The sequence below is a fragment of the Neopsephotus bourkii genome, unplaced genomic scaffold (genome assembly GCF_033783945.1).
Source record: "Neopsephotus bourkii isolate Nb327-2 ecotype Australia unplaced genomic scaffold, CSIRO-AGI_Nbou_v1 NB_1638, whole genome shotgun sequence".
NCBI classification, from domain to species: domain Eukaryota; kingdom Metazoa; phylum Chordata; class Aves; order Psittaciformes; family Psittacidae; genus Neopsephotus; species Neopsephotus bourkii.
The window spans coordinates 2,830,478-2,857,687 of record NW_026902113.1 but is presented as its reverse complement, the minus strand read 5'-3'; the positions used below and the strand labels follow the sequence as shown (position 1 = coordinate 2,857,687).

Genomic DNA, 27,210 nt, shown 5'->3' with positions numbered 1-27,210 from the left:
CAATATAAATATTGTCCTAAGAACCAGCAGATTAGGAATGTTAGCAATAGCAAGCAAGAAGCTCTCAATATATCCATAAATCCACTTTCAGAGATTCATTCCATATTCAACTTCTTAAAAGCCTAAACAATGTCTACATTAAACTTTATTATCCTTCACATTCTGACCAGTTTTCTTTTGCTCTGAGCTTGGGACACTTCTGAGAACTATCATTTTCTACACAGAAAATAGATCTATGCAGGAATAATTACAAATTACATCCCCATAGCAACTATTTTCCTAATGTAATCTCTTAAATAATTTTGCTACACTGTGAACACTTAAAAATCATAAATATTTCAAGTGACTTTTAATCAACTGCTTACAGCTATCCATCTTCAAGATCATACCTGTTTAAATGAACTGATAAGAACATTCATATGAACAGTACTTAAAAGTCACAAACTACTACCTCAGATATAATGGGAGGTTTGCTTTAAATACGCATCTTGATGACATCAGGACTCGAACCAGCAGTATCCTCAAGAATGCTAAACAAGAAGGTTGTTTTCAATGCAGAAAAATGTGCAATGAATTCCTCATTTGCTTTTAAGTATTGATATAAAGTTGTGGTAGTGCAGCACTCTTCAAAACTACGTTAGGGTCATGGCCAGGAATGGTCCAAAAATGTGTACAGCAGAGCTATTAGGGTTTTTTGTTCATTTGCCTCTTTTAGAATGCCTTCATGTAGCAAAAAGTTACCCTGCTAGCCTGATTTAATGCTTCAATTTTTCTAATTATGCTGAAACATCAGTTAAGAGCCTACCTGATGTTTTGGAGAATTTGCTGTGCTGGGATTGATATTCCGCAATGCCTAAGAGTAAAAATAAGATGGATAAAAATTACTTTAGCTGCATGGTTTGCCTACGCAGGCTGTCTTTATAAACACCATCTTGTAGTATCAAGCCCCCAAACAGGCCAGATGAGACAGAATGAGGGAGTCAAGAAACTATGAAAATCACAACACATTGAAACAGAACTCAGAGATTTACTGAGCAGGGAGAGCAACATGAAGGGAACTGGCTGTCACCTGGTCCCAAGTTAGTCAGGCTCTCAACGACAACTGAGGCAAGAAGACAATTAGAAGGCCTACCTAGAAGCATGCTAGCACAGGGTAGAATGTCTGTTGGTGGATTAGTTGCAAAGCAGGAACAGCAGAAGCCCAGATGCTTAAGCAGAAAGTCCTGATGCCACCTTTGCAATGTATTCTTACTATAAAAAGTTAATGGCTGTAAAGATGACCCATCTTACACCAAGAGATGCTGAAGATTCCTACAAAACAGAACTTGACTATAAAGTGGATAATGGGAGTCAGATTTCAGGACAGAATACTGCAGGTGATGAAGAATGAGAAAAGCTGTCTTTGAAGACATTAAGATCATCCTCTCCTGAAAGAAGGCCCATCACCCAAAGTGAAAAGGGAAGAGGGTAAGACTTAAGGTTTTCTTCAAAGAAAAATTAGTGCTTTGTCTACCAGCATCAAAAACCCCAAAGTATATCCTAAGTATCTAGCATGGATGACATTAACTCTTAAACATTCAGATGGGAAAATTGAAGCAGAAGGCTTAAAGTCATGCCCGAATCCAAAATCCAGAGAGTCCAGTGTCCAGTCCTACATTTTAACATTTTCTGCAGCTATATTCATACAGTAGAAAAATACTGAAAGGAATAGCTGAAAGGCTCATTATCAAGTTTGGAATTCTTCAGCATAAGAAAACCACAGGTTCAAAATGCAGCACAAGTAATTCACTCGCTTCATGATCCACTCCACTGTTTAACAGGTAAGATTTTATCAACAAGGTGTCTTCTCAATGCATCTTGCGTAAACTGTAAAAGCACTTTGAAATCTTACAGACTGACAGGTTCTAAAAGTGAAAGACTTTCCTCCACTTAGGGAGAACTAAAGCAGCTGTGGGAACCAACTTCTTTTTTTTTTGCATGACTCAGAACTCAATGAACAGGAAATACAATCTCACGAGGAATATCCAATGAGATCAACAGTCCATGATGTCATCCTAACAGTAAAGAAGCCTGTTCTTGGAGAGTTTTGTTAGAGCAATGAGGGAGGAAAGCAAAATCCTTCAGTCTGCTAAGTCAGATGCTTCCGCTACCAAGCTGATACCAGCAACAGAATAAATTCAGACCTTTTTAGATCTCAAAGGTTTTTGTATAGTCATTGGTATTCAGGACTTATTGAAACAACTTAAGAGAAAACAAAACATAACATACAAAAGAAATAGTGGAAGTAGGTGTCTAACCTGTGGCCTCACCTGCCGAAGCAGTTCTTGATGCTTCAGTCTCAGCCTTTCCTTCTCCATCTGTAGCTGCTGAAGTCTCATCTGTTGTTGCTGGTTGGAGCTACTCCCACCCATCACACCACCCTGAGGACTCTGAGGGGCCAGAGGAGGTGGCTGTTTCACTGGAGCACTTTGGCTGATTCGCTGGTTCATGGCTAAGGAACCAAAACAATAAACATTTAAAAATGAAATACAAAGACATGTAAGCAAAGTATTATCCTTAGAAGGCACAGATTCAAAACTTTAAAAATTACAAGCCATGACAGTACAAAACATGCAGCTATGTTGATGTTCAGAATATGAGATGTTTGCTCATGTGTTATTCCTGTAAAATCAATGTAAGAGTCTCATGCTTAAGAGTACACACTTGCTCCAAAAGCTTCTGAAAACAGTCAAATGTGTAAGTTGGTGAAAAATTCAAAGTAGCAGTAAAATATTTCAAGTTGAATGAGAAGGATCTATCTTCTTCCTAATAAAACTATTCTCAATTTAGACACAAATAACACAAAAACCACTCTTCTTATTCATGTGAAATCTCAGAATCATTAAACTTGAGAACACGCAGAATGACAAAACATCTCACTTATATCAAACTACACTTAACTAAAATCTACCATTCTTCTCAATGTGGTGCAAGACATAGAATCATAGAACAGGGATGGAGAGGACCTTAAGATTATCTAGTTCCACGCCCCCTGCCACTGGCAAGGACAACTTCCACTAGATCATGTTGCCCAAACACTAGACCATGTCACCCCAAGGTCATGCAGCAATCATTCACATCCTTGTCGCATCAACTTTTGAGTGTTACGGGCTCCATTGAGGGCATCCTGTCATGCAAAATTAGATCTGGTACAGAAACAGCTTTATCATCAGAAACAGATGAATTACACAGCCAAAATACCGCCATCAATACAGGAAATATTTTGCTGATGCTTCATTTTCGTTTACCCCACAGAAGTAAATGATGCGTCTTTTCTGGGGTGCCGAGAAGAAAAATTGTCATCTTGTATGCCTAATGCACAATAAGAACTCATCTTCCCTTCCCCCAGAAGAGCAAGACATAAGACAGTTTTATTTTATAAAATAATGCATGACTGGGATGCATCTACTTGACAGCCCTTGATTTTTTCCCCACTCAAAACCTGTATGTTTAAATTCAACAGAGGCACTGGAGTTCCCATAGTGAAACAGAGGGCTAGGAAAGTCTGAGGGCTAGGAAACAGAGGCCTAGGAAAGGTTGTATTACCAGGGCACTGTTTTCAGGGGCATTCAGTTTTGGAATTAGCTCTCTATCCTGTTGTTGAGAACAGCCTGAATCTGTTAACATTCACAGTATGCTGCAGAATGCATTTGTTGAAGCAGTGATGGCAGAGTGGTATGGATTTTTTTTATTTTTTTTTCTTTCCCTGGGAATGAGGATTATTGTTTATGGGAACTAGGAAAAACAGGGAATGAGCTTCTTTTAGGATGACAGGCTGATTCGGTGCAAAGAAAGCCATCTGTTGTGTCGGTCTCAATCAATGTTTTCATCATACAGAGAAGATTCCTGGAACATTAACACTTCTAACTACCAGAATAAAGGAGAGTTCTCATAAAGAATCAGTATCATTTTTTCTCTGAAAAGCCCTTCTGTCTCCCCTGTCTTATGAGTGTTTAACTTAATTTACAATAGTGTTTTTCTTCTGTTCCACAAAAGCCTAAAGATATTTATCTCAAAATAACAGTAAAACTGGCTGCTGCTTCACAGGCTTGCTCCTTTTTCCTCCTTCCACTGCTCATCCTTCCATTGAGAGGTAGCATACAAAGAAGAAATGCCATATGCTCACTGGGGTGAGAACAGAAAAGTAAAAAAAAGTTAGTTGTCTCTCTAGCCCTCCTTTTCAAGGTCCAGCACAGAATCAACACTCTATTGGAGAGACAGGTCACATTTTCACGAGTCAAATCAAAATTAAATCAAATGTCAAATAGCTTGAAGCAATTTGAAATAGTCTTGTGTAGTTACTTGCAAGACAGCTTCATACATACGATCATGATAAAACTTTCTACAGGTAGAGTGCACAGGTAAAGTAGGAATAGAAACTGAATCTCAGTACCAAGTAGTGGATGTGAATATGAAGCATTAGATGTTCAACTCCAAGCTGCAAGTCCTATCCTGTCCCAGTGGGGACGGGGTGGGGGGACGGGGACGGGCAGGGGGGAGGTGGGTGACAGGGAATAGAGGGAAGATAACACCACTGTGGATGAAAGCTTAAAATCAAACAGTCGATCTTAAAAGCCATCCAGTACCACTTCACCATCAAAACTGAACTTCAGGAAGAGGTGACCAGATTGAGCCAATCAATCAGATTTGTGACATGAGCTGTGTTACCTAGGCCAGCAGCAGGACAGGTTGCTGCTCTGCCGAACAGACACAGAAGGTTCACATGCCCCAGGACACCAGAAACTGCGTAAGTTTCAACGTACCAACAGCTGTCCTGCAAGGATCTGAGCAGTGAACTATTCATTACAAGCTCCACTTGCCCTCCACTGGGCAATCCCTACTGAAAGACTGACAGGAACAGGAATAGCTACATTTACCAAATTAGGCTGAAGTTGAAGCTAGAAAGCCCACCTAGCAGCTTTAGACAAGCTGGACACCACTGGAGTAGGGAGCATCTCCTCCTTTCTCTCTTTTACCAAGAAATGTATCAAGTCTCGAACAAGGACCATGCGTTTTGGTTTTCATAGTGTAACCCTGTTTCACTTCAAACGCAGACAAGGAAAGGGCTAGTATGAGACAACAGAAAACAGCCTTCTCTTGCTGTTAGCTAATTCTGCAACTCAAGCAGAAGTCTGTGCTACATTTCAGAAGTTCCAGGATTCAAACCCTGCTATTAAACAAGATAGAAAGTCAATTACAGTAGAAAGTAAAGAGGGAAAAAGGTTAGAAAATTACAATCACCTGAAAGAAGCATATCTAAGCTAAAAGTAAACTACCTAGCTTGTAAAATTTAAGTACCCAAAGCTGAAGAATGTCAATTTTCTTTTCCTTAAAAAGGCCACCTTTATGGACTCGTCTCCAACTTACATAATCATGGTTTCGGAGCCTCTGCCTCATGCGGTTCACAGCCAAGTCATGCTACAGATAATCTCATAAAAATTTAACAGTTTCTAACCTTAAACACTTAAATGCAGGATCCCTAACATCCCTTCAACATGTTAGGAATTTGGTTTTCCTGCATGTACCATACAAGTATTACTCTGGAACTAACTTCCTTCTCATGCCAAATTCTTAGTATTTTATGTATTCTTATCTTTCTGACAGCTGCTTGTATTATTCTGATTCTCTCCGATCATGGTTTGCTTCATTCTTCTCATCTACTGACACTGCAATTAAAACTGTAAGAAACAAATCATGTTTGACTGATGTTTTTCATTGTATTCCCTCATCCTAGATCCCTGAAATGTCTCCTAATGTGCATTTTCAAAGTAATGTTTCTAAACTAAAAATATATCTAAACCACAAATACCATAATAAGATACTGATACTTCAATGTGTATTTAATATTCATCGATAAATATTTTGGGAAAATTATTCTATAGTTTTGTAACTCTTCAGAAACTGAACGTAAAAATAGTTTCTAGACCTCATTCAGGTACCCATTAAAAGGATTTTTCTGAGCATTTTATTATTTCAAGAATGCAACTGCAAAAGACTTCAAATTGACAAGATTTTAATCTGTCCTTAGAACAGACCAGGGAGATGTTTTTCACACAATGGAACTATTATTTACTGTGAAATTAAACTTAAAAGGTTGGACATTTAAAAAAGATACTGCTAACTGAATTTTATTGACTTAACAACACATCCAACTGAAGGGTCAGGGGAAAAAAACTATCACCGCTAATAACACTTGAATGATTTTCAGCCATCTTGGCTGATTACACAAGTATCATCAAGGCAAACGGGGAAGAAGAATGTAATTCTCTATAGTTTCCAACACAATATTTAAAGAAAATAGGGAAGACACACTTCATTTCCAGTGACAGGAAAAAAACAGAGGGGTTGAAGTTTTTATTACTGTTGGGCTTAGGTTTTTGTTTGTTTTGGTTTTGGGTTGTTTTATTGTTCAGGTGTTTTTTCAATTCACAACTCTTCATTTCTTGCTGAGGACACAACTGTAGAAATCTGCACTCTAAAGAATACATTTATCAACATCATCTCAGATAAGAGCATTTTATTTTTCCAAACCTTATGGGTTTGTGAGGATCCTTACACGCACAGCTCTTTTTAAGAAATTTGAATTCAAAGGCAAAGGGCTTCATTTATCTATTAGTTAGGACTTAATAGTTTTCTAATGCATCCTGTTTCCTTACCTTCCATGGCTATGGGAAACATTTAAATAAGGGGCTCTGCACCCACACAGCAGAGTCTGCAAAGACCTCACAGGCAGAGAAGGAACAAACAAGTCTTTGTTTCTGGAAGAGGGGGATTTGAGGGAGGAGGAGGGGCAGACAAGTTAAAAACCATGGGCAACTTAAGACAATAAAGATCTTGCTGTCCTAGAATATGGCTTAGCTTCCCTATCTGCAGAATACAGCCAATTGTAATAGCTGCAATATGCTGTCAGAACAGAGAACTAGTGGTCTTCAAATGTTACACGTTAAAAGTTCTATTGCCCAAACTCAACAGCAAAATGCCCATTCTGTACTGTAGCAGATAATATTTGACAGTTACTGAAACAAGTTTAGACTGCTGTCTACATCCTTAATGGAGGCGGGGAGAGGGGGACCAAAACCAAATCAAAAGTGGGAAACAATTACCAGTCATCAGAGTTGGAGAGAAAAGGCCAGCAGATTGTTAACAACTCAAAACATAAAAGGCTAATTCTCTCCCAAGATCCTATGCCAATTAAAATCACACATCCCATGGCACAGACAGTTTGCAGTAACAGCACCTCAGCACCTTTCTCCTATGCAGAATTTCCAAAGACTGCTGTAGAGCACCCATAATAATTAACAGACACAGCTGAATGTTTGATGAGTTTTCTTTTGTATTTATCATTTCATCCTTCAAAACTAAACCTAATCTTAATCTGCAAATTTAAAGAGATTATTTATTCAAACAACAACAAAGCTCAGGGTTTGAGCATACTATAACTAACTGTTCTTAATAATAAGAATCAGTGTTTCCATTGAAGGAACTGAAAGAGAGCACTTGTCCCCTTCAACCTCATTTGGAAACCAGACAGCTTTTTTGTCCATCATTTTTTGGCTATGGCCAGGTTTATGAATGGTGCTAGTTTGCAGCACTGCAACAAAGGCAAAAATCCTCTTTGATTAAATTGAAAAGAGCTGTGAGGAAAAAAAGAAATTACCAGCAGGATTTGAAAGAATGAGTCTCGGAAGTAATAAAAACTTGTTCCAAGTGGCTTTTTTTAGAGAGACTTGGTACAACAATTTGTTGTTTAATCAGGATACAAGTCATGTTTCTGGACTGCACTCTTTATCGCACATTGCTATATTACTTTAAGGAAATTCCAGTTTCAGTTTCATAATGCTGCTGTTACAAAGCAACCTAAAATTAACACAATAAAATATTCTATTGTTTTCAGTCTACAGTTAATCTGAGAATCCTGGAGTTTACAGTAAGGGGGAAGCCTGAATGATCTTCTCCAGATCATTTTGCTGTCTTAAGTGTACAAACAAATCCTAGCGTATTAGGTAAAAATAAATATTCCCACACTTCTGAGCTGGACTCCTAGTTAAAGCAAGATATATCTAATGAAAATACCACCTATTAATTACAGAAACATGTCCAAACTGCAGAAGTTACGAAATCCAGTAAAAAATACTCTGATTTAAAAAAAAAAAAAAATCAAGTTTGCTGTCAAAAACCCAAGCAAAACTGTTCTCTGTATATAAGAAACAAATCGTGTTTCAACATGACTGAATTCAAGAAGGAAAAAAGCTGACTCTTCTTTGAATTTTAGATTATATATGATTAGATAGAGAGTATATAATTATTGTGTGTGTATGCATATATTTAGATTACAGATAATGAATGATGTGTTCAAAACGATCCACCTTCAATTTTTAATGTAGTATACGCTCATTAATAGAGACGTGCAAACTGCAGCATTAAAAAGATACTGTGGAAAAATGCCCCCCTGTTAAGAGGGCAGCTTTCTTTCATGGTCAGTTGTTCTAGCCCAGCACTGAAGGTATGCATTATCTTTACTGGCATAAAGACACCATTACCAACAAATCTCCTTTCTCAAACAGGATTAAATTAGTCTAAAAACAAAACAAAACCCCAAACACGTATAAACTTACATAAACGTACTGCCCTGACAAATCCCTAAAAAGTGAGGGGTCCCTTTTTTTCCTTTTCAATAGTATATAAATCTACACAAAGTAGGTAACTACAACCTTACACAATACTTGTGGACAGATTTAACAATTTCTTCTGTGAACTTCCTTCAGTGGAGATACCTAAACACATCCTGCTTTTGAAGAAACAAGATTTCACTTTCTGCTGAACAACTAATAAACTTTTATTGTTGCTACCGTAATGGCAGCACTCCCTATTACAAAGGGATGCTTACCAGTGAAATTTCATCCACCTCTGCAGATTCACAAGCAGCTCACTTTGACACAAGTCACTGGTTCACTGAAAGCTGCTGCTGCTCCATTTGACCACACTCCCTGACACACACACCAATACACAGAAACCTTTTCCCCATCCTAAGCAATCTCCTGAAACTGTTCTTCTGGAAGAGACGGAAGTGAAAAATCTAATACCATTATACCTTTCAGATGAGTCGAATCCACTATTTTTTTTAGAGAGCATGTAAAAAAGAATATGCCATTGCACTTGCAGATCAAAATCAAATCTGACTCATGCTCTGCTTTTTTACATTTCTGCAGATCTGGAACTTAAAAAACCTGGAATGCCACTGTGACCAGACATAGAAAAAAATGCTTCCAATCTAGGGTTCTAGTTCTGTCTTGCCCACACATATACCTCTGGCAAGAATCCTACAAACTAACTTTAAGATACACATATTAAAATGCTAGTCAGGTAAAGGATGAGAAAGCAACAGTATGGAATATTTCCATTTAATTTCTGATATTTGAAAATTAGCAGATGCTCTGAATATTAAGCACATTTCAGATCGGGTGTGTGGTTTATTTTTATGGGGTTTTATTAATGGAAATGATAAAAACATGTTTCAATGAAATCTACAGATGCATTTTACTTCAGTATTTCTGCACAAGGTCTTTTCATTGTTTCAAAGGTTCTTGCACCACAACAAAAGGAAGCAGAAAATTCTGATGTGCATTCTCTATACTCCCAATTCTTATCACTTTTGTTCCTTTTCTTACTCGTGTATAACAAGCAGCTACTGTACACAGAGCCCCTACAGGCCTTTGCATAATGATATTAAACACTGTCTTCCCTTGCCTTCCCCCTCATCCAGAATTCATACAGAACTTAAAAAAAAACCATTAATGTAATCTTTAAATAGGAGTGATAAAAATAAAGTTGTGGCAATGATTTCAATCTGAGGTCACATCTTCCCCATATGGCAGCTCTGACACTTAAAAGAACAGAAGGAAAAGGACTGGGCATGTGTAGCACTGGTATGATCACCAGTACCATGCCTATAAAACTGAAGTCTGGAATAAAGTAACAAGAAAATTGAAACAGTATCTTGTTTTACTCTAATTCCTGCAGACAGACTTGTCTGACTTCCCTAATGGAGTACTACTGTTTGAACACAGACTTACACCAACCCACTAGACATGCAGAAATAAACTGCCAGTTTCTGGTATCTTCCCAATTTATGACCCATCTTTGAATGCAGAAAGTTTCCTCAAAAGGCAAATTACTTTAGAGTTGCATTTCAGAAACAAGCCCTATCATCTGCAAACTTAAATAACAGTTTAAAATCACATTAATGGTATTTGATACAAAAGCCGGTTCTTGGAAACTTGTAGCAATAAAACTGAACAATTCCAAACTTCGACTGGTTCTAGGAAATTTAATTTTATAGAAAAACATATGTTCTACTTCATCAACTTCAGCCACTCAGAACGCACAGCTGACCTCCTTCCTACCCTCACGTTCTTTTACTAACAAGGTAACTTATTAACTTATCTGGAAGGCTTAAAAAGAAAAATCAGTAGGATCTGTGAAGTATGACCAATAAACGATGGTAGAAGGTAATGAAAGACAAACCAGTCCAAAACACAAACTCAACCTGACCTGACCTTAAAGAAATAACCTTCTAAATAAATAAATGTATAAATAAAAGTAATTTGAAGCCTCTTACTATGCAGCCTGCAAAGGCATTGAGAAGGCAGGACAGCATGTTTGTACCAGATGCTCCAGTAGACAAGAATCCTGCTGACATAGGCCTAAGGATCCCCATTCCTTTGATCTCATGTCATCTTTTATGATTGACTGTGCTTGGCACAAGAAGACCCTTCTCTCATACTTAGTTCTTTTCTAGATTTTAAAGTTTGTGAATTCTCCTAATCTAAAACTGCTCTAAAGTCAAATACATGGACTTGGATGATCAACATCTGAGCTACAAGACTTCACTGCTGCTTAAGTGGTATAGCTGAAGACCTCAAGCCCACTTCAAAGATTTTAGCTGTCTTGGAACAAAGTCCTTATCTTCAACTTGGAGCACTAAGGTTTTAGATCCAGCCTACTCCACAGCGGGTATTCGGACTGGGACTCTTATCTGATATGTCAGTGTTAAAAGCCTGCTCGAAGAAAGAATCCATATTAACTACATCCTTTTATTTCCTGTTTAAAAGCATGAATGCAATACCCAAATTCCCCTTACTAAGTCAGTAAGTAGGTGTGTCCGCCTAAAACAATTTCTTCGAACTGATCCTCCTTCCTCTCTCTTTTCTAGCTACGTTAATGGAAAATTACCAGCACTACTTCTTTGAAAAAAGAAAAAGGAGGGGAGAAAAAAGAGGTATATGCACACCTACTGGAGAAAATAAAGATGAAGGTAAAGCTTCCATCCAATGAGGAACATACAAAGACATAAGGGCTGTCCCCCAAGAAGCTGGGAATTCAAAAGCATAAGGGCAAAGACTCTTCAAACCTTCTGAGTACTGGAACAGAAGAGTATGTTTGCACATACCATTCAACAGCTTTATTGTTTTCAATGGTTCTTCAGATTCATGAAAGTTGCATTATCAAGGAAGAAATGAATTTCTCCTTCTGCTTCAGTCAACATTAGTATGACTGTACTAACCAAAAGCTTCAACATGACAGAGATGAATTCACTTAGGATTGCTTCTGAAAGTGTTAGTAGTCAAAAAAATAGTGAAATCTAAGTGCTTATATTAAAACACAGTGACAGAAAAGAGAATGATAATCCCAAGGGGGAAAAAACCCAGCAGGGTTTTCAACCTATATTAAGCACAGAAAGGTAAACTTCTGAGTCATTCATATGCTATTTAGGGTCACAGCACGTATTTATTGAGGATCTCCACATGATAAATAAATGCAAGGCTCAGTAAGCTCGCTCTGTCAAACAAATTCTTTTCTTCTTTACTGGAGTGACTTAAGGAGGTCACAAGTAAGAAAGCAAGATGAATAAAATTTTGTATTTTCTTGGCTCAAATGATAAAAACTTAAACCACAACACAATACATACAATTTGAGATTTCAAGGAAAACTCCTTCAAGCTCAACAGCAGCTAGCAGCTTGTCTCTATTTGCCATCACTCCAGATCAGAAGAGCTCACATGCTTTTTTTTTTCCCTTTCCTGCCCCTTTCAGTTAAACTTGAGCTCTTTGACTGAAAAGGTCTGGAACAGATTAAAAGTCCGACCACAAAATAAAGAGCTCTGGCATGTACTCAAGCCTGTCTGGGATACACATACGCAGTGGGCCCAAAAAGGGAAGCTATGCAGCAAGAAACCCTCATGCAGTCTTTTGGACATTACTAACTTCTGTCAGTTTAACTGCACAGCCCTAACATCTGATGGAGTTTCAGCATGCATAAGACAAGTGGCTTTTGCCCTTAACAGTTAAACCATAGTATTTAAGGGAGTACAAAACAGTTCTGAGAAACAAGATTCGTTTAACTGACCTCTGTCAATTAAAGCCTTTTCCACACACCTTTTTAATTTGAGCTCATCACTGGGAACTATAAAGTAATACAAAGAAAAGAAAAATACATACCCTGCAAGATCACTTAAGTAAATATACTTGACCTGCCTCTTTTAACTGCGAAAGGCAACACTGATTTTCAAGATGACTGCTTCCTTTTCAGCCTTATTCACATATTAAGTAATTGTGAAGTTGCAAATTATCCACACACTCCCCTTACAACACGCAAACAGGTCCCCAGCTCTGGCTGGTGTTCAAGCCAGCAGGGACATTTGCCAAAGCTGACAACCTTCGAGACATCCTCCACCTTTGGGCTCAAGTTGCACAGTGGTTCAACCTGTCTACAAACTGGTGTGCAGTTTATAAACAACCTGGTGCTCTCCAGAAGAGCAAACGGATGTTTAAAGCAAGCACTCAAGCCTGCAGAACAAAAATGCTGAAATTTCTAACAGCCATTTCAGAAAAACAAACCAGAACAGTGACTGTGAGTTTTGCAGCTCTGTGTTTATATGGCATTCATGGAGTTAATGCCTCCCCCAAAAGGGCCCCACAGTTGTTGTTAGGTCAACCCCTGTAAAGCTTCAAAGGCTTTGTATCCCCTTAGCCTGACCTACTCAGTGATCTGCACACTGTTTTCATTTAGTTGCATTGAGGCCAAAACTAAAGCCTGGAAACCACAATGATCTCTTCAATTTTTTTTATTTTTTTATTTTTATTTTTTACCCCTACTGTTTTTTCCATGGCTCTGGAAAAATAACTAAAATCCAAAGGAGTTGAAAATAATGAGTTATTGGGAAAACAAATCAAGGGCAAATTAATACTAATAAACTAATAAAGCTTACATACACCAGTCATGGCTTTATACGAAAACTAAAGTTGTAATATCACCTTAAATACATCAGAACAATCACTTGGACAATCCAAGGGACTTGTTTAGAGTCTCTTAATATTATATGTATTGCTATTCATAATCATCAGTGCCAGTGTTTTATTGAAACATTTGCAGCTCTGCACTTCATATAGATCAAAAAACATAAAAAAATGAGATATCAATTCTATTTCATTACATTTTTACATCTAGACCTTGTGATCCCTAATTTATTATTTCTATTTCCAGTATTATATGGTCTTTACCTCATAAGAAGATTATTAAAGTAGAAGCAACAAAACCTACCATTTATCTCCGTATCGTTTAAAACAAAGTTTTGTCATGATCATCACTGTGACAAGCTGGAATTATAAGCTGGTATGTGCTTCATAAATTATAAAGCATAAATTATTATTTGACAATGCCTTCTTGAAGACAGCACAAAGGAACACAAGTACTTGTTTGGAAATTTAAAGATTCCTGCATGGTAAAGTTTTGCAATTTTATAAGAAAGAGTGAGCTTGGCTGAAACTGTCTCTAGATAGGTAATTTCTGAATGCCACCGATTCTGGGAACTGTATGGATCAGCAAAATACTAACCCCTACCATTAGAAACTTTCGTGACATATACTCCTAAAGGAATTATGCTAACCCATTTAGTATTTTTTAAATAATGATTTAAATAAGGTCTCTATAATTCAAATTAAAATTGTACTAGAAGAAGTTTTCAAAATATGCCTGAAATATTAAAGTTGAGTGAACTGAAGCAAATCAGAAATTCTGAAGCGATATGAACTTTTACCAAAGCGTGGGTCAAGCCTTGGGTCTAGCCAAGATGTGGTCTTGTTCTTATGGTTTATGTAGTAAATTTCTCCATCCTGGGTCATAGCTTGTTCCCATCCATCGGGGAGTGGGCCTGCAATATAGAAGGAAGGAGTTGATGGCGAGCTCTTGTTTGCTCCAGCTGAAATTGAGCTAAAAGAAATTCCAACATTTTAGATATATAACAGTACATGAAACAGAAGAGTTTCAAGCTCATGTCTAACATCTCTGGGATAAGTGCAAAGAAGTGGTGGGTGGGAAATCAAAGAACAGAAAACACTTCTATCACTTTGATTTAGGATTTGGAGTTTAATTTTATAACTTGTTTGCATCCCTTCATATGCTTTTGACACTCCCTGTTGCTACAGCATTATAGTACAAAACCAGCAATAAGTCAAGCCTGCCAGAATGAAATCAGCTTAAGCACCAGAAAAAAAAGCACAGAGAGATTCTATCTCTCATGTGGAAGTTCATGTGGTGATTAAGGCCCACCAACAGCAACAAGGTAACACTGATGAAGTCCTGAAATAATTCTCCCTCCTTCACAAACAAAGTGTCAAAACTGATTTTCCCTTTACCTCATACTCTTAACTTTCTGTGAAAGTGTTAGAGGCTTAAGCAAGCAAAACACAAACCTGAAGAACAGGAAGCAAACAAGCAAAGAGTACACCAGGAGCAGACGTAAGAGACACAGTGCTACGCCTCTACAAGCAGGAAGGCACAGGCAGGGAAGCCAACATTTAGGAAATGGTAAAAAGGCGGTACGTGATGGTGTTCTGGAGTCCAATGAAAATGTCTGAATACGGAGTCTTGAGGCATGTTTCCCTTAAGTCCCAAAGAGCAGCTTTTAGGAAACCACCTTTCATCGCTATACCATTCATAAGACACTTACTCCCATCTCTATATAACCTTGTACCTCCATGTACACTGCTTAGACTGAAAACTCTTCTCAAAGTTACGTCCATTTCATTTCATCTGGTGCTATATCAATACATGTTTTTCAGTTCTTATTCTCAAATAGACATGGACTTCTGAAAATATCTAAATTGAATACAGGAAGATATTTAGATTTAAGTACAAACCTAAAATGATATAGCAAAAGATCCACTACAAATGTTAAAAATGCAAAAGAAATTAGAACAAGACTTGCTCCAGGAAGCCATCATATTTCAATCTCAGATATACACACAAAACAATGTGTATCTGATAAATGCCTGAATACCTACTCTATCCATGTTCAAATTACAATCTGTCATTTTGTCCTAAACTCAAAGCTCCTGTTGAAGATCTCATTGTCTAAAGCCAGCAGGGGAAGGCGGAGGATAGATTTGTTTGCTTAATCTGAAAAGCTGTTCTTGGACAAATGTCAAAAAGAATAAAATAATCATTCATTGCATTCCAGTAATATCCCAAGGAGTAACCAGGACAAGAACTTTATTGTGGTCTTTCAAGAACCCCTGAAAACTACATTTCTAATTTAAACTCTATTTTGTCTCAGAAAACTATGCCTTTCTCCAGCAGCCTCAGTACTCCACCACTAGATCTTTCATGCGAGGAAAACCAGGGATCTAACCATTGGATATTTCCTTCCCATACTTAACACTCACAAGCTTTCAATGCTGTATACAGTTAACAAGAGTACTTCAGCTTTGATCAGTAGCTAGTGAAAAGAACAGGCAAGAAAGGGTGACAACACTCCAAAACATTCATAAATCCTGACATATTCACAGTATATCAGGACTCTGATGCAGAATTGAAAGCTCAAGTGCAAAGAGCCCTGTGTTTTGTTACCATACCCAAAGAGTTGCCACCTAACTAGTAAGATGCTGTTGTACAAAACTGGGGCACAGGAGCACAGCAACATGCCCCACAGCATCCAAGTGTAGAAGCCAATGAAGAACCAAAAATGTTCCTTGACTGCTAAGCCAATATGCTAGCCATGAGGGCAGAGCTTGCTACCAGTCTCCTCAGAGGCCTTATAAGCCACACATCCCTCGGAGACAAAACTCAGCAAGAAATTCTCTTTTGAACTGCAAAGCAAAAAACCCCAGCTGGCTCTAGGAAAAACAAAACTAGCCTTGGGGTGTCAGTCCTGCTGAACACTGAATAAAGTGTATACTGGTCCAGCATGTTCCTTTGTAGTAAGAACAAAATGCCTTTGAAGCAGGATGCCAGGAACGGATCAGTCCACCTACCTGGTAGAACAATACTGTTTATGAGATTCAGTGATCTGATGGGTCAGGACAGGAAAGGTCTGTCTGCTCACCTGGCTGTCCTAGTAGCAAGTCTTCCTTGCTAAGTGCCATCAACAGCTGCAGACAGAACTTTTCTCTCTAGAAACTTTTGGCATTAATTGCAATGTTGCTTTCTTCCTTGGCCAGTAAACTACCTCATACTTCTCTTGTCATCTTTACATGCTGAAATGGTAGTCCAAAAATCGATTGGTCCTATTTTCTAGAATTCCTATTTGGTTTTGTGAGCAGTTGTGAAACCAGAACACTTTCAAGTCTGATTTTGTAACTGACTGACTGACTGACAAATGCTGTATTAGAGGCAAGTAACGGAGGAAAAATGGAAAACCATGGAAAACACAGAGACCCAAAAAAGTGTAGCGGCTATTAACAGTCACTTGGACTCCCAGTACCTTAGGTGATTTCTTACGCCAGATTCTGTCTACTTGCTAGGTGCCAAAGGATCTCTTTCAGTATTTTCCAGTCTCCCCTTGAACCTTTGTAAATATTTAGAACCAAGAATATCCTGGTAGCCTGGTCTCCTACTAGTTCTGTTTGGTGCCTTGTAGGTCAGTTGAACACAATCACAACCATAAGCTTAGGAATCTATGAAATTATTTGCACAGGGAGAGACAACTCTTCAAAGGAACTCTCAATTTTCAATGGTACTTTTAAATACAAGGTTGTTAAAAAAATAGATACCGATTTCCAAATATAAGCTATCTTTACAGAACTACTGATAAGGCATACCTCTGTAACAAAATATATAATGGTGTAACTTTTTCATATGCCATAAAACAGAATCTTAAACACAAAGCAGAGCTCACTGCTGGCAGATAGAAAGCAATGGGAAGAGGAACAAAAGCAAAAATGTACTAGAGATTCCAGCTATGCTGGGATACAAAGTAAATCTTGCAAGCCCCCACAGTATCTGGTATTTATTTGTAAAATAAATGTAGATAAAGCTGTATTTTATCAAGAGGCTAATGCATATAAGGGCACCTGTATCTATATATTAAATATTTATGGACAACCCAGGAACCGGAACAGCTACATTCAACAGCAGGAATCACCTGCACCTAATGGTGCATATAAACCAATCTCTAAGAACCTTCCTAATCTTTCTCTGTGAAAGTTGAAATTTCCCCCTTCTATCACTATCACTGTGATTATAAAACTTTTTAAGATATCAAATTCTACGAAATTTACCTGAAGACCTTCCATCAAATCAGTTAAACTTACAAAAGGACACTATCAAAAAGGGGCATTTCTTGCAGATGAAGAAAGAAATGAGCATTACTGTCACACAGATACTTAGAAACTCCAGTTTCACAACAGATCGTATGCAGTGTTGACTGTACACAAAGCAGTACTATGACTGGCTACATAGAGGAGAAACCAGCAACTGAAACAAGCAAGAATCTTAGGGAAGAGCTAGCAAATATTAAGTTACTGGCATATTCCTTCCTAACAAGAAAAACCCTCATGAATTATGAATGAGTGTTCATTTTCCTGCCAACCTTTAATATGGCACTATGGTCTTACCCTAAGAGACAATGGAATTACACTAGGTCTACAAACCTTCACCAGGACGCCAAATCCAGAACCTCAGTATAAGCATGAAGACAAAAGAGGACAAAGACAGGTCATCTGCTCCAAAGCTCATTACCTGATGTCTACACACAAGCAGAAGAGGCTGTCACACAGCAGCCATGCTCTCAAGCTTGATTCAGAAAGTAAAAGTATCTGAAGAATGGAAGTTTGTAAATACAATCACTCCCCCATCTCTGTTACATCAACTCTAACTGTACAAGTAACATTGTTTACTTTCAAATTTATGACTTCATCTCAGTAAGAAATGTATAAGAGAGGCTCCTTAGAAGAACAATGGTTATTACTGTTTCACTATTTACTTGTTTTCTTTTCTAAAGACAGAACATAGTTTCTCCTGTAATACCTTTAAGGAAAAAAATTGTTTGAAACACATACACAAAAAATCATTAACAGTCAAGACTAAATTTTATACATAAGTTGCATACTTAGAAGTTACAGGCTTCTTTTCTTTCCATTACTGATGTGAAGATGCAGTCACATTTCACAGAAGATTAGTCAAGAAATGCCATCTGAAAGAGCACTGTTTCTCTGCGTACATAGTGCTTAAACCATTTTAGTTGATTATATGAAGTTCAGCAAGACTGAGAGCAAAAAAAGAAAATTAAACAAAAAGAAGGGAAAGCCTCGCCACCTCGTCAGTTTTCACAAATCAATGCCCCCCTGTAAAGGTTTTACACTAACTCATAAAACAGTTCATTCACAGAATCTTGACAGGATCAGATGAAGCTGCTTCAGATGCCTATTCATCTCCTTAAAGAAACATAACTTGCAGCAAGCTACTTGGATTCTCATGCAGTCTTAAGCTGCCTCAAGAGGTGGGATTTCTTAAGAAAAACAACCTAAAAACCCCAACCTTATGCAAAATGACACCTTCCCTGTTTTTATTTTAAACACTCTTTTGACTTGCCTTCACCCATACCACACCTTCCAGTTTTGCTTTCTTCTCATTTTCCCTCACCTCCACTTATCCTAATTAACTAGAAAAGACAACAGGTTTATATTCAATATGCAGACAGCAGCTTACCAGGTTTGTTTTCCTGTTCTTAATTCTAGCGAAAGCCTAGAATTGTAATTCTGGCTAAATGGCTAAAGCTTCTAACGGCTTTCAAGACAGCTCCTAAAAATCTTCTCTCAACATTTCACCAAAGCAACTTAATTCACAAGCTTCTATGGCAGTCTGTATAAATATAAATGATAGTATAAATATACTAATGCTTGGGACAATAAATTCTGATTAAGGGCTACAACTAATGAGTTTTTCACAGTATCTTTCATGAAAGGCTCTCAAAGCACCAGGGCATGTTTCATAGCCAGCAATATTTCATAGCAGGAAACTTCTGTCTTAAAGGTCTCAGCTTTATTTCCCAGTTCTTGCTGAATATCCAAGTTGGAACACTAAGTAATCCTCTATTTTTAACATTTAACATTAGAACTCAGATTTAAGTTCCAATGTGCTGAATTGGTTAAGAGTTACTTGATTTTTCTGTTTCTCTCAAAGATTCTTTACCACCAAGGCCACCAAGGAAGCATAAGTTACCATGAACTCAACAGCAAAAAGTAACATAGCCAGATAAAATAGGCTTTAGTAAAACAAATATACAGTCATAATTTAAAGTTAGTACACAAAGATTTGCCAAATCAGGTACCAGAAACACAATCATATCCAATAAATGTAGGTTCAATATTATTTAATTCAAACCAGACACTGCATTTTTGTTAAATTCAAGTAAGTTAAGGGTAAGCAGGTGCATCCAAGGAGCCAGTTCCAAGTCATACTATCTCTGATTTAAGGCTTAAAAAAAGCAATGTCATGTAAACACACAACTCAATATAACCAGAAGTTCTGATTTCTTCATGCGCTTTACAAATTCAGAGCACCAGGGTGAAAAAAACACAACTTTACACAATTTTCAGTTCATATTAAATATGGTATCATTTATGAAATTTAAAATAAATGCTGTGAACTTGTATTCAGAGAACTGCTTTCTCAAGTCACAAGACAACCTACTTGAACATCTTAACACTTTTTTATTGCATGAGCAACAATATCTATGCAGAATCACCTGCTCACATATTTACATCAGTCAATTTCATGTAAGTTACTGATTTTCTTTTAAAAAATAATCCTCTTGTATCAATTGCTAGATTGTCTTTTAGATTTTTACCCCTCACAACTAACTACTTTATTTTTTTGCTAAACACCCTTTTATTTCTTGTTAAATACATAAAAGAAATCCTGCTTCACTATCAACATTTTTTCCTGTTAATTCTTGGTAAAACAGAAGGTTCAAGGTGTTATCTTGAAACACAGAATTTATGTCAATATTCAAACAGCAAACATCTAGTTTTAGCACAAAAAAAGACAAGCCAAAGGCAATACAGACTGAAAGAATTGTTCCTCTCTCCTATTTTCTGTTCTTCTGAACTATCCCTGCAAAAACATGTCATCTCTATTGCTGCAGGTTTCCTGGGATATTTCCAGAAAACATAATCACATATACTGCATTTTTCACACCAGAGCCTGAGACTTAATTGCTCTGAATCATGACTTCCTGCACTTGAACAGGACTCTCATTTGTTTCAGGATAATCCAACCTCCTGGCCTAGGCAGCACAAAGTTTGATTAGCTTCCCCTCTAGCATGCAGTCATGAACAGTACAGTTTGGTCACGCCTGTTAATCTTTTGGCATTGTCTGCAGCATATGAATTGCAGCATGAAACAAAGCTGTCTGAACGGACAACAAAAAGCAGCACCAGAGAATAACCTTTGTGAAGCACAGGAACAGCAGACATACACAAAATACAATCAGACTGTGAGAAAGTAAATAAAACATAAACCTCAGCAACAGACAAAAGGTGACAAAGCATAGGGAAGACTGAAGCAGCCAGACTAGCACAGCACCAAGTTTATCTGCTTGCTCAGGACAAGAGAGTTCTGAAAACATACAGCAGATTCTGTAGCAAGAACAAGCACACTTCTTTACTGCTGTCTAGTGATGGCCTGCCCCAACTACCTGAAAACCAAAATTCTGTATTCCAGGAAAAGGTATCAGGCTTCCTCAGTTACAGGATTTTGGATATTACAGGAAATATAAGAGGAAAACAAAAAAAACAAAGCAAAAAAAAAAAAAAAAAAATCAAATCAAGATTTTCCAGGTGTTTGCTTTATTCATTTAGGGAAGATAGGGGGTGGAGAGTGCCTAACAAATGCAGGAAATGTAAATGAATGGGAGTATACCAAGTCTTGTAAGTGAGCAAGGGGAGGCAGAAGACACTGCAGAAGCACAGTAGCTTTAATATAAATTGGCACTAATTTAATGAAAATTCTGGACTTCATCAATTTAATAGCATTTCCAGTCAGAAGCAAGTAGACAAGAATTCTGCTTCTTTAAAATACTTGAATTATCCATTTGAAAAAAATAAAAACACAAACCAAAGAAGTACAGGATTCTTTCTGCTGACATCATATATAATATATAAAATTCTCTTACCTCAAGTATCAGCCTCTTGCTTGATGCATCAGGCATTAATAAAGTTTAAAACCAGGATATTAGAAGGGCAGTTGAGAGACCTAGACTCCCCCTCACTTAAAATAGTTAGCCATATTTTCATTTACATGATCTTTTTCATAAACACAAATCTGGCTTACCTGATGCTGAGTTCATGATGTTCTGCTGCACAGAAGGACTGGTGGGAGCTGTAACATTCATCTGGGAAAGCATGGCCTTCCTAGGATCTTGCCATGTTGTTGTTTGATCAATGTGACTACAACAAAACAAAGCTAGAGTTAGGAGAGTCATGAATTCACAGCAATGTCCTGCTAGCACAGAAAGTTTAAGAACAAAAGGTTAAGCATGCCAACAGCCGCCACGTTCAAAACCAAGTAAAAACTGTTTGGATACATTTCAAGCATCACCCTGTATCAGATTCCCTTACTCTGGCCATCACCACTTCCGCAACAAACAGGTGTAGCAATCAGCTAGAGTGATGGTGAGATAAGGCTCAACATGAATATCATAACTTAGATTGTAGTACCATAACTAGCTGTTTTAACCTTGAACCAACCATTCTTTCCCATTTTTCACGGAATAGGTACTTGTCGTTTCTAACTGTGACTACAGAGTCCTTCAAACCAAGCCAATGGCATCTGGCATCTCAAGCACAGTCCAGTAACTTGGCATGAGTTCATACTCAAGTGTCTAGGGAGTTGTAATGAACTGGCTAGTGAATAATCATTACCCTCCCCAAACTTTCTGTGCATAGACCACATCCTCAGATTATCTGCTGGACTACTCCCCTCACCGTTGCCAACAGAACAATCTCTGCAGTAATTCAAGTAACCAGTCACACTACAGCAGTAATATGAAAGTGATGCGCAACTGCCTCTCAACTGCATGTGAAAAGACGAGGACAGCTGGACTGCCAAGTAACACCGTGAGCCCTCTGCACAGCCTAATTACACAACTTTCAGAGCTAAGATTTATGTGTTTTGAGAAAACTGGAAACTACATTCAGCATTGTCATTCACAGAAATATTCAATACAATGAAAATACAAAAGTGTAGTGAGTGATAATGTCACCTTTTGAGTGTGTGATTAGCATGTTTTGCTAATGAATAAGTAATTCAGCCTATTCATAACAAGCATCAACACTATCTTGATGCCATTAAGCAACACTGCTCCCAGAAATATACTGGAACAAAAATTAAAACTATTAATACATAAACACTGACAAGAAAGTTTGTTATGGATTCATTTAGAACTGGTATTAATTAAAACTATTCTAATAGTACTGTTATCAATTAGAATCCAGCACATCATTAACTTGGTACCATTCTTTATATTAATAACCCTTACAGTTACTTTTTTTTTTTTTCTGGATTACACGGAATGCCCATTTTCATTCACTTCAGCAAAACTGCAACATTTAAATCTGAAATAAATTTGATTGGTGATCTGAGTTCAAAACTAGTTAGTCCAACTCATATCTCTGTTTTGCACCCACGTCTTGTGCTGTGATTTGTATGGATCTTGGTGGATCAATGTGTATTTGTACTGAACTATCAATCAGGCTGTAAATTTTCCATCATTTTGTTTGGATTAAATAATAATTGTGTAGCAACTGGCCCCAATTCACAGTTTCTCACATTTTAAAGCATATTCAGGTTTAGGAGCTGCTACTGCATTATTTTAGACATTCTAAAGGCATAAATAATTCAGATTTGTCACCTCACCATTAGCATCTCTGTGGACATGACATCTGACCTTGTCACCTTGCTTTCCACTAAAGAGAAAGGAACCTACACAAGGTGAACGTACTGAAGGTGAATCCTCCTTCAAGAAGAGAACCTAAATTAACTAGGTCAAATACAGTAACATTAGAAGAGATGAATCTCAAACTTTGTGTATTTGCATGACCACAATATCCAAAAGCTGCAGTCATAAATTAAGACCTCATCACATCTGGGTGAACAAAACAATATTATTTTCTTCCTGCCCTAAGCAACTAATTGCTATGCCTAGAAGCTTGCTAACAAAAACCTTGACTCCAATTAATAAAAGCGCTCCACTGAATTATTACATATTTTAACATGATCTTTGATATCCTAAAAGTTGGTACTTCTCCCAAAATACTAAGTTTTGCAACTAATTCATCATCCCAATCAAGTAAAAATGAATAGACACAAGTTCAGAAGATAATAAAATGGAGCAGTTGTCACCAAAATAACTACTTATGTAGAAATATCTATGTCATTCTAATCATTGAAGGGACTGTTATAAGGTAGAAGGTATCACAGAGTGGCTTTTAAAAAAGTTTTAAAGATATGCATATTTTACCTTTCCTAAACATGCACACAAACAATTCCAGGTCAGAATGCTACAGACACACTGCAGGCAGGGTCACAAAACAGGCAGAAATGATACAAAACAAAGTTCTAGTTCGTCTGCACGTGGCAACTACTGGCAAGTTTTCCCTTGTGTACTGAAAACCCCCCATTACTACAGCGTTAATTAAAATGGTGTCACTGCCATGCTGGTTTCCACAATAAAACTCATTTACTACAGGTACTGTTAAGCGCACTGCATCTTTGGTTGCACAGGTTTTCCAGCATTCAGTTCCACTAAGAAACATGCCACATACAGCAATTACTTCCTTTTTAGCCTAATTATTTATAAAAACCCTATTTAGTTCTAAATTTGCATTTATTTATTATATTGGACTGGACTACACATAAACCTTCATACTGGAGAATATTTTTTTTTTCACTTTTCTGCAAGTTAATTTTACAAAGCAATGAAAGCTGGTAAAGATAATACAGATGCAAAAACACTGCCTAGTAATGCTTCACAGACTCTGTTTAAATTACAGTACCAGCATGTGCTACTCCTCCCCTCTATTTATGTTATACTTACGCAACTCAGTTCTGGGAACAGTGGAAAATGGGAAAACACCACTGCACCCACGATAACACATTCATTTATTTCCATTTAAATCCGACAAAAAGCGACATAATGCTGTAAGCTTATAAAATGTCTAAGGTGCATATTTTATAGCTTTTGTTTCTATATGTTACCTGAGTGAAGAGTAAGAAACAAAAGGAAAAAGTTGTCTCACTGCATTACAGAACCATTTTTGCAGTTAACTGTAGAAACACAGTGAAACAATATTCACCAGTTTTTCCAAACGTAGCTGGATATGGGATAGATGGACTGTGGAAGAAGCAATTTTGAGAGCAAGGACAGTATTAATGATTCCTCAAGACTGTTTAAGCATGGAGCTGTTAATGTGGAGAGCCATTTTAGGCAACAGCACCTTCCAACTTTTCCCCAGCTGAGTATCTCTTGGGAAAAGTTGGCAAGTCCTTACTTGACCAACTGAACTTCAACCAGTAGTCTTAGAGCAAAGAGAGACAGATGAAAAGTCTCTAAGTAAGCAAACTGATTACATTAAAATCATACTAATGATAGTTCAATAAGGCAAACTCTTTGTTCTCTCCCGTTCAGCTCTGCACTCTGGCTACACATCTATTTCCCCCCCCACCTTCCCTCAAAATGTTTCTCTTCAACCTCCACCTAACCACAGTCCTTACACTTATCTCCATATCCTGAGTTTTTAATGCTATATACTAAGAAACCACATAAAATGCATTGCAACAGATGAGTCCTTTTCCACAACTTCCAAGTCATGCTTGTCAAATTATGGGATACAAAGCAGGCAAACCTCCACTTACATGGATGAAATATTCAAATAAATCCTAGTACTACAGGAAGGAATACAGGTCTTCATTTTGGTCATATCTGCAGCATGTGCAGCACAGCAAAATGCTATGAGCACTGTGTATTTCTCAAAGTTACATTAAGTATGGAAACAGGACATTCTCCATAGAGAAAGATCTTTCCCTCTGTTTTCAACAGCAGTGCAGAAAAAGTCTAAACAGAAACAACAAGCACACTGACACAAACATATCTTTCCCTACATTAACGCCCTGTTTCAGCTGGGATAGAGTTAATTTTCTTCCCAGTAGCTGGAACAGTGCTGTGTTTTTGGATTTAGCCTGAGAACAATGTTGATAACACACTTATGTTTTAGTTGTTGCTAAGTAGCGCTTACCCTGATAAAGGACTTTCCAATTTCTCATGCTCTGCCAGTGAGAAGCTGCAGAGACAGGACACCTGACCCAAACTAGCCAAAAGGGTATTCCATACCACAGCACATCATGCCCAGTATATAAACCGGGGAGAGTTACTCAAAAGGGCGTGATTGCTCTTTGGGTCAGGCTGGATTACCAGTCAGCAGGTGGTAAGCAATTGTATTGTGCATCACTTGTGGTTATTGGATTTTATTTACAGAATCATAGAATAGTTAGGGTTGGAAAGGGCCTTAAGATCATCAAGTTCCAACCCCCCTGCCATGGACAGGGACACCTCGCTCTAAACCAAATCACCCAAGGCCTCATCCAACCTGGCCTTGAACACTGCCAGGGATGGAGCATTCACAACTTCCTTGGGCAACCCATTCCAGTGCCTCACCACCCTCAGAGTAAAGAACTACTTCCTTATATCCAATCTAAACTTCCCCTATTTAAGTTTTAACCCATTACCCCTTGCCCTGTCACTACAGTCCCTAATGAAGAGTCCATCCCCAGCATCGCTACAGGCCCCTTTAAGATACTAGAAGGCTGCTATGAGGACTCCACGCAGCCTTCTCTTCTCCAGGCTGAACAGCCTCAACTTTCTCAGCCTGTCTTCATATGGGAGGTGCTCCAGTCCCCTGATCGTCCTTGTGGCCCTCCTCTGGACTTGTTCCAACAGTTCCATGTCCTTTTTATGTTGAGGACACCAGAACTGCACACAATACTCCAGGTGAGGTCTCAGGAGAGCAGAGTAAAGGGGCAGGATCACCTCCTTTGACCTGCTGGTCTCGCCCCCTCTCTTTTTATTTACCTTTTTTGTTAATAATATTATATTTTACTTTTTAATTACTAAAGTGTTTTCTTAATTACCCATCAGTTTTTTTTTAACTGTTTTTATCTCAACACATGGCTTTTACCTTTTTCCCATTCTTCTCTGAATCCCATATTATATATGGGACACTATATTATATATCTGACACTATGTTATAGCTAATTTATGTTTAGGTGAAGCAAATCCGTGTTAAATGAGACAAATTTTGAATATACTAAGGAAATCAACTTACAATATACCATAAACATAGACCTAGGGTAACAGGCCTTAGAAAAACAAAGTGAAAACACCAAAACATGCTAAACATTTGTCAGCAAAATTATGTCAATTTTTGTATCAAGACTGACTGCCCCAATGCACACCATCCCACACACACACACCAAAAAGCACTTTCAGAAGTGCTACGCATTATGAAGAGAAATGAGTGGCCTCTGCCCACCCAAGTTTTACAGTGTTATCCGAAGTATTTACACATTGATAAGAACAACTTTAAAAAAAAATGTTCTCGTTTTATGCACATAAGAAGCATTTCTACAGTTACTAAGAATCAGAATTTCTAATTGAAAGAAATCTTTATTGGGATTAAATACTATCACATGCCTGAAGATTTGTCAGATTATTTCTAACCTAATTTTAAAGAGCTCTTCTGGTGGTTTTCTGTGGATTTTTTTGTTTGTTTATTTTGTTTGCTTGTTTAGGTTTTCTTGAGGAGAGAGTTGGGTTGCTGGGTTTTTTGGGGAAGGGAT

At 37.7% G+C, this 27,210-nt stretch overlaps 1 protein-coding gene across 8 annotated transcripts in view; it reads right to left on the bottom strand.

Moving 5' to 3' along the window:
- The window catches only part of YAP1 (Yes1 associated transcriptional regulator), a 91,560-nt gene that overhangs the window by 20,105 nt on the left and 44,245 nt on the right, over positions 1–27,210 (bottom strand). The window contains exons 3-6 of one of the 8 annotated variants that reach the window (XM_061374482.1): positions 21,649–21,764; positions 14,135–14,248; positions 2,298–2,491; positions 806–853 (exon numbers count right to left, since the gene is read on the bottom strand). In XM_061374482.1, coding sequence (XP_061230466.1) covers positions 806–853; positions 2,298–2,491; positions 14,135–14,248; positions 21,649–21,764 — 472 coding nt within the window. The remainder of the gene's footprint in view (positions 1–805; positions 854–2,297; positions 2,492–14,134; positions 14,249–21,648; positions 21,765–27,210) is intronic. The other 7 variants (XM_061374483.1, XM_061374486.1, XM_061374487.1 and 4 more) reach the window with 7 other exon arrangements.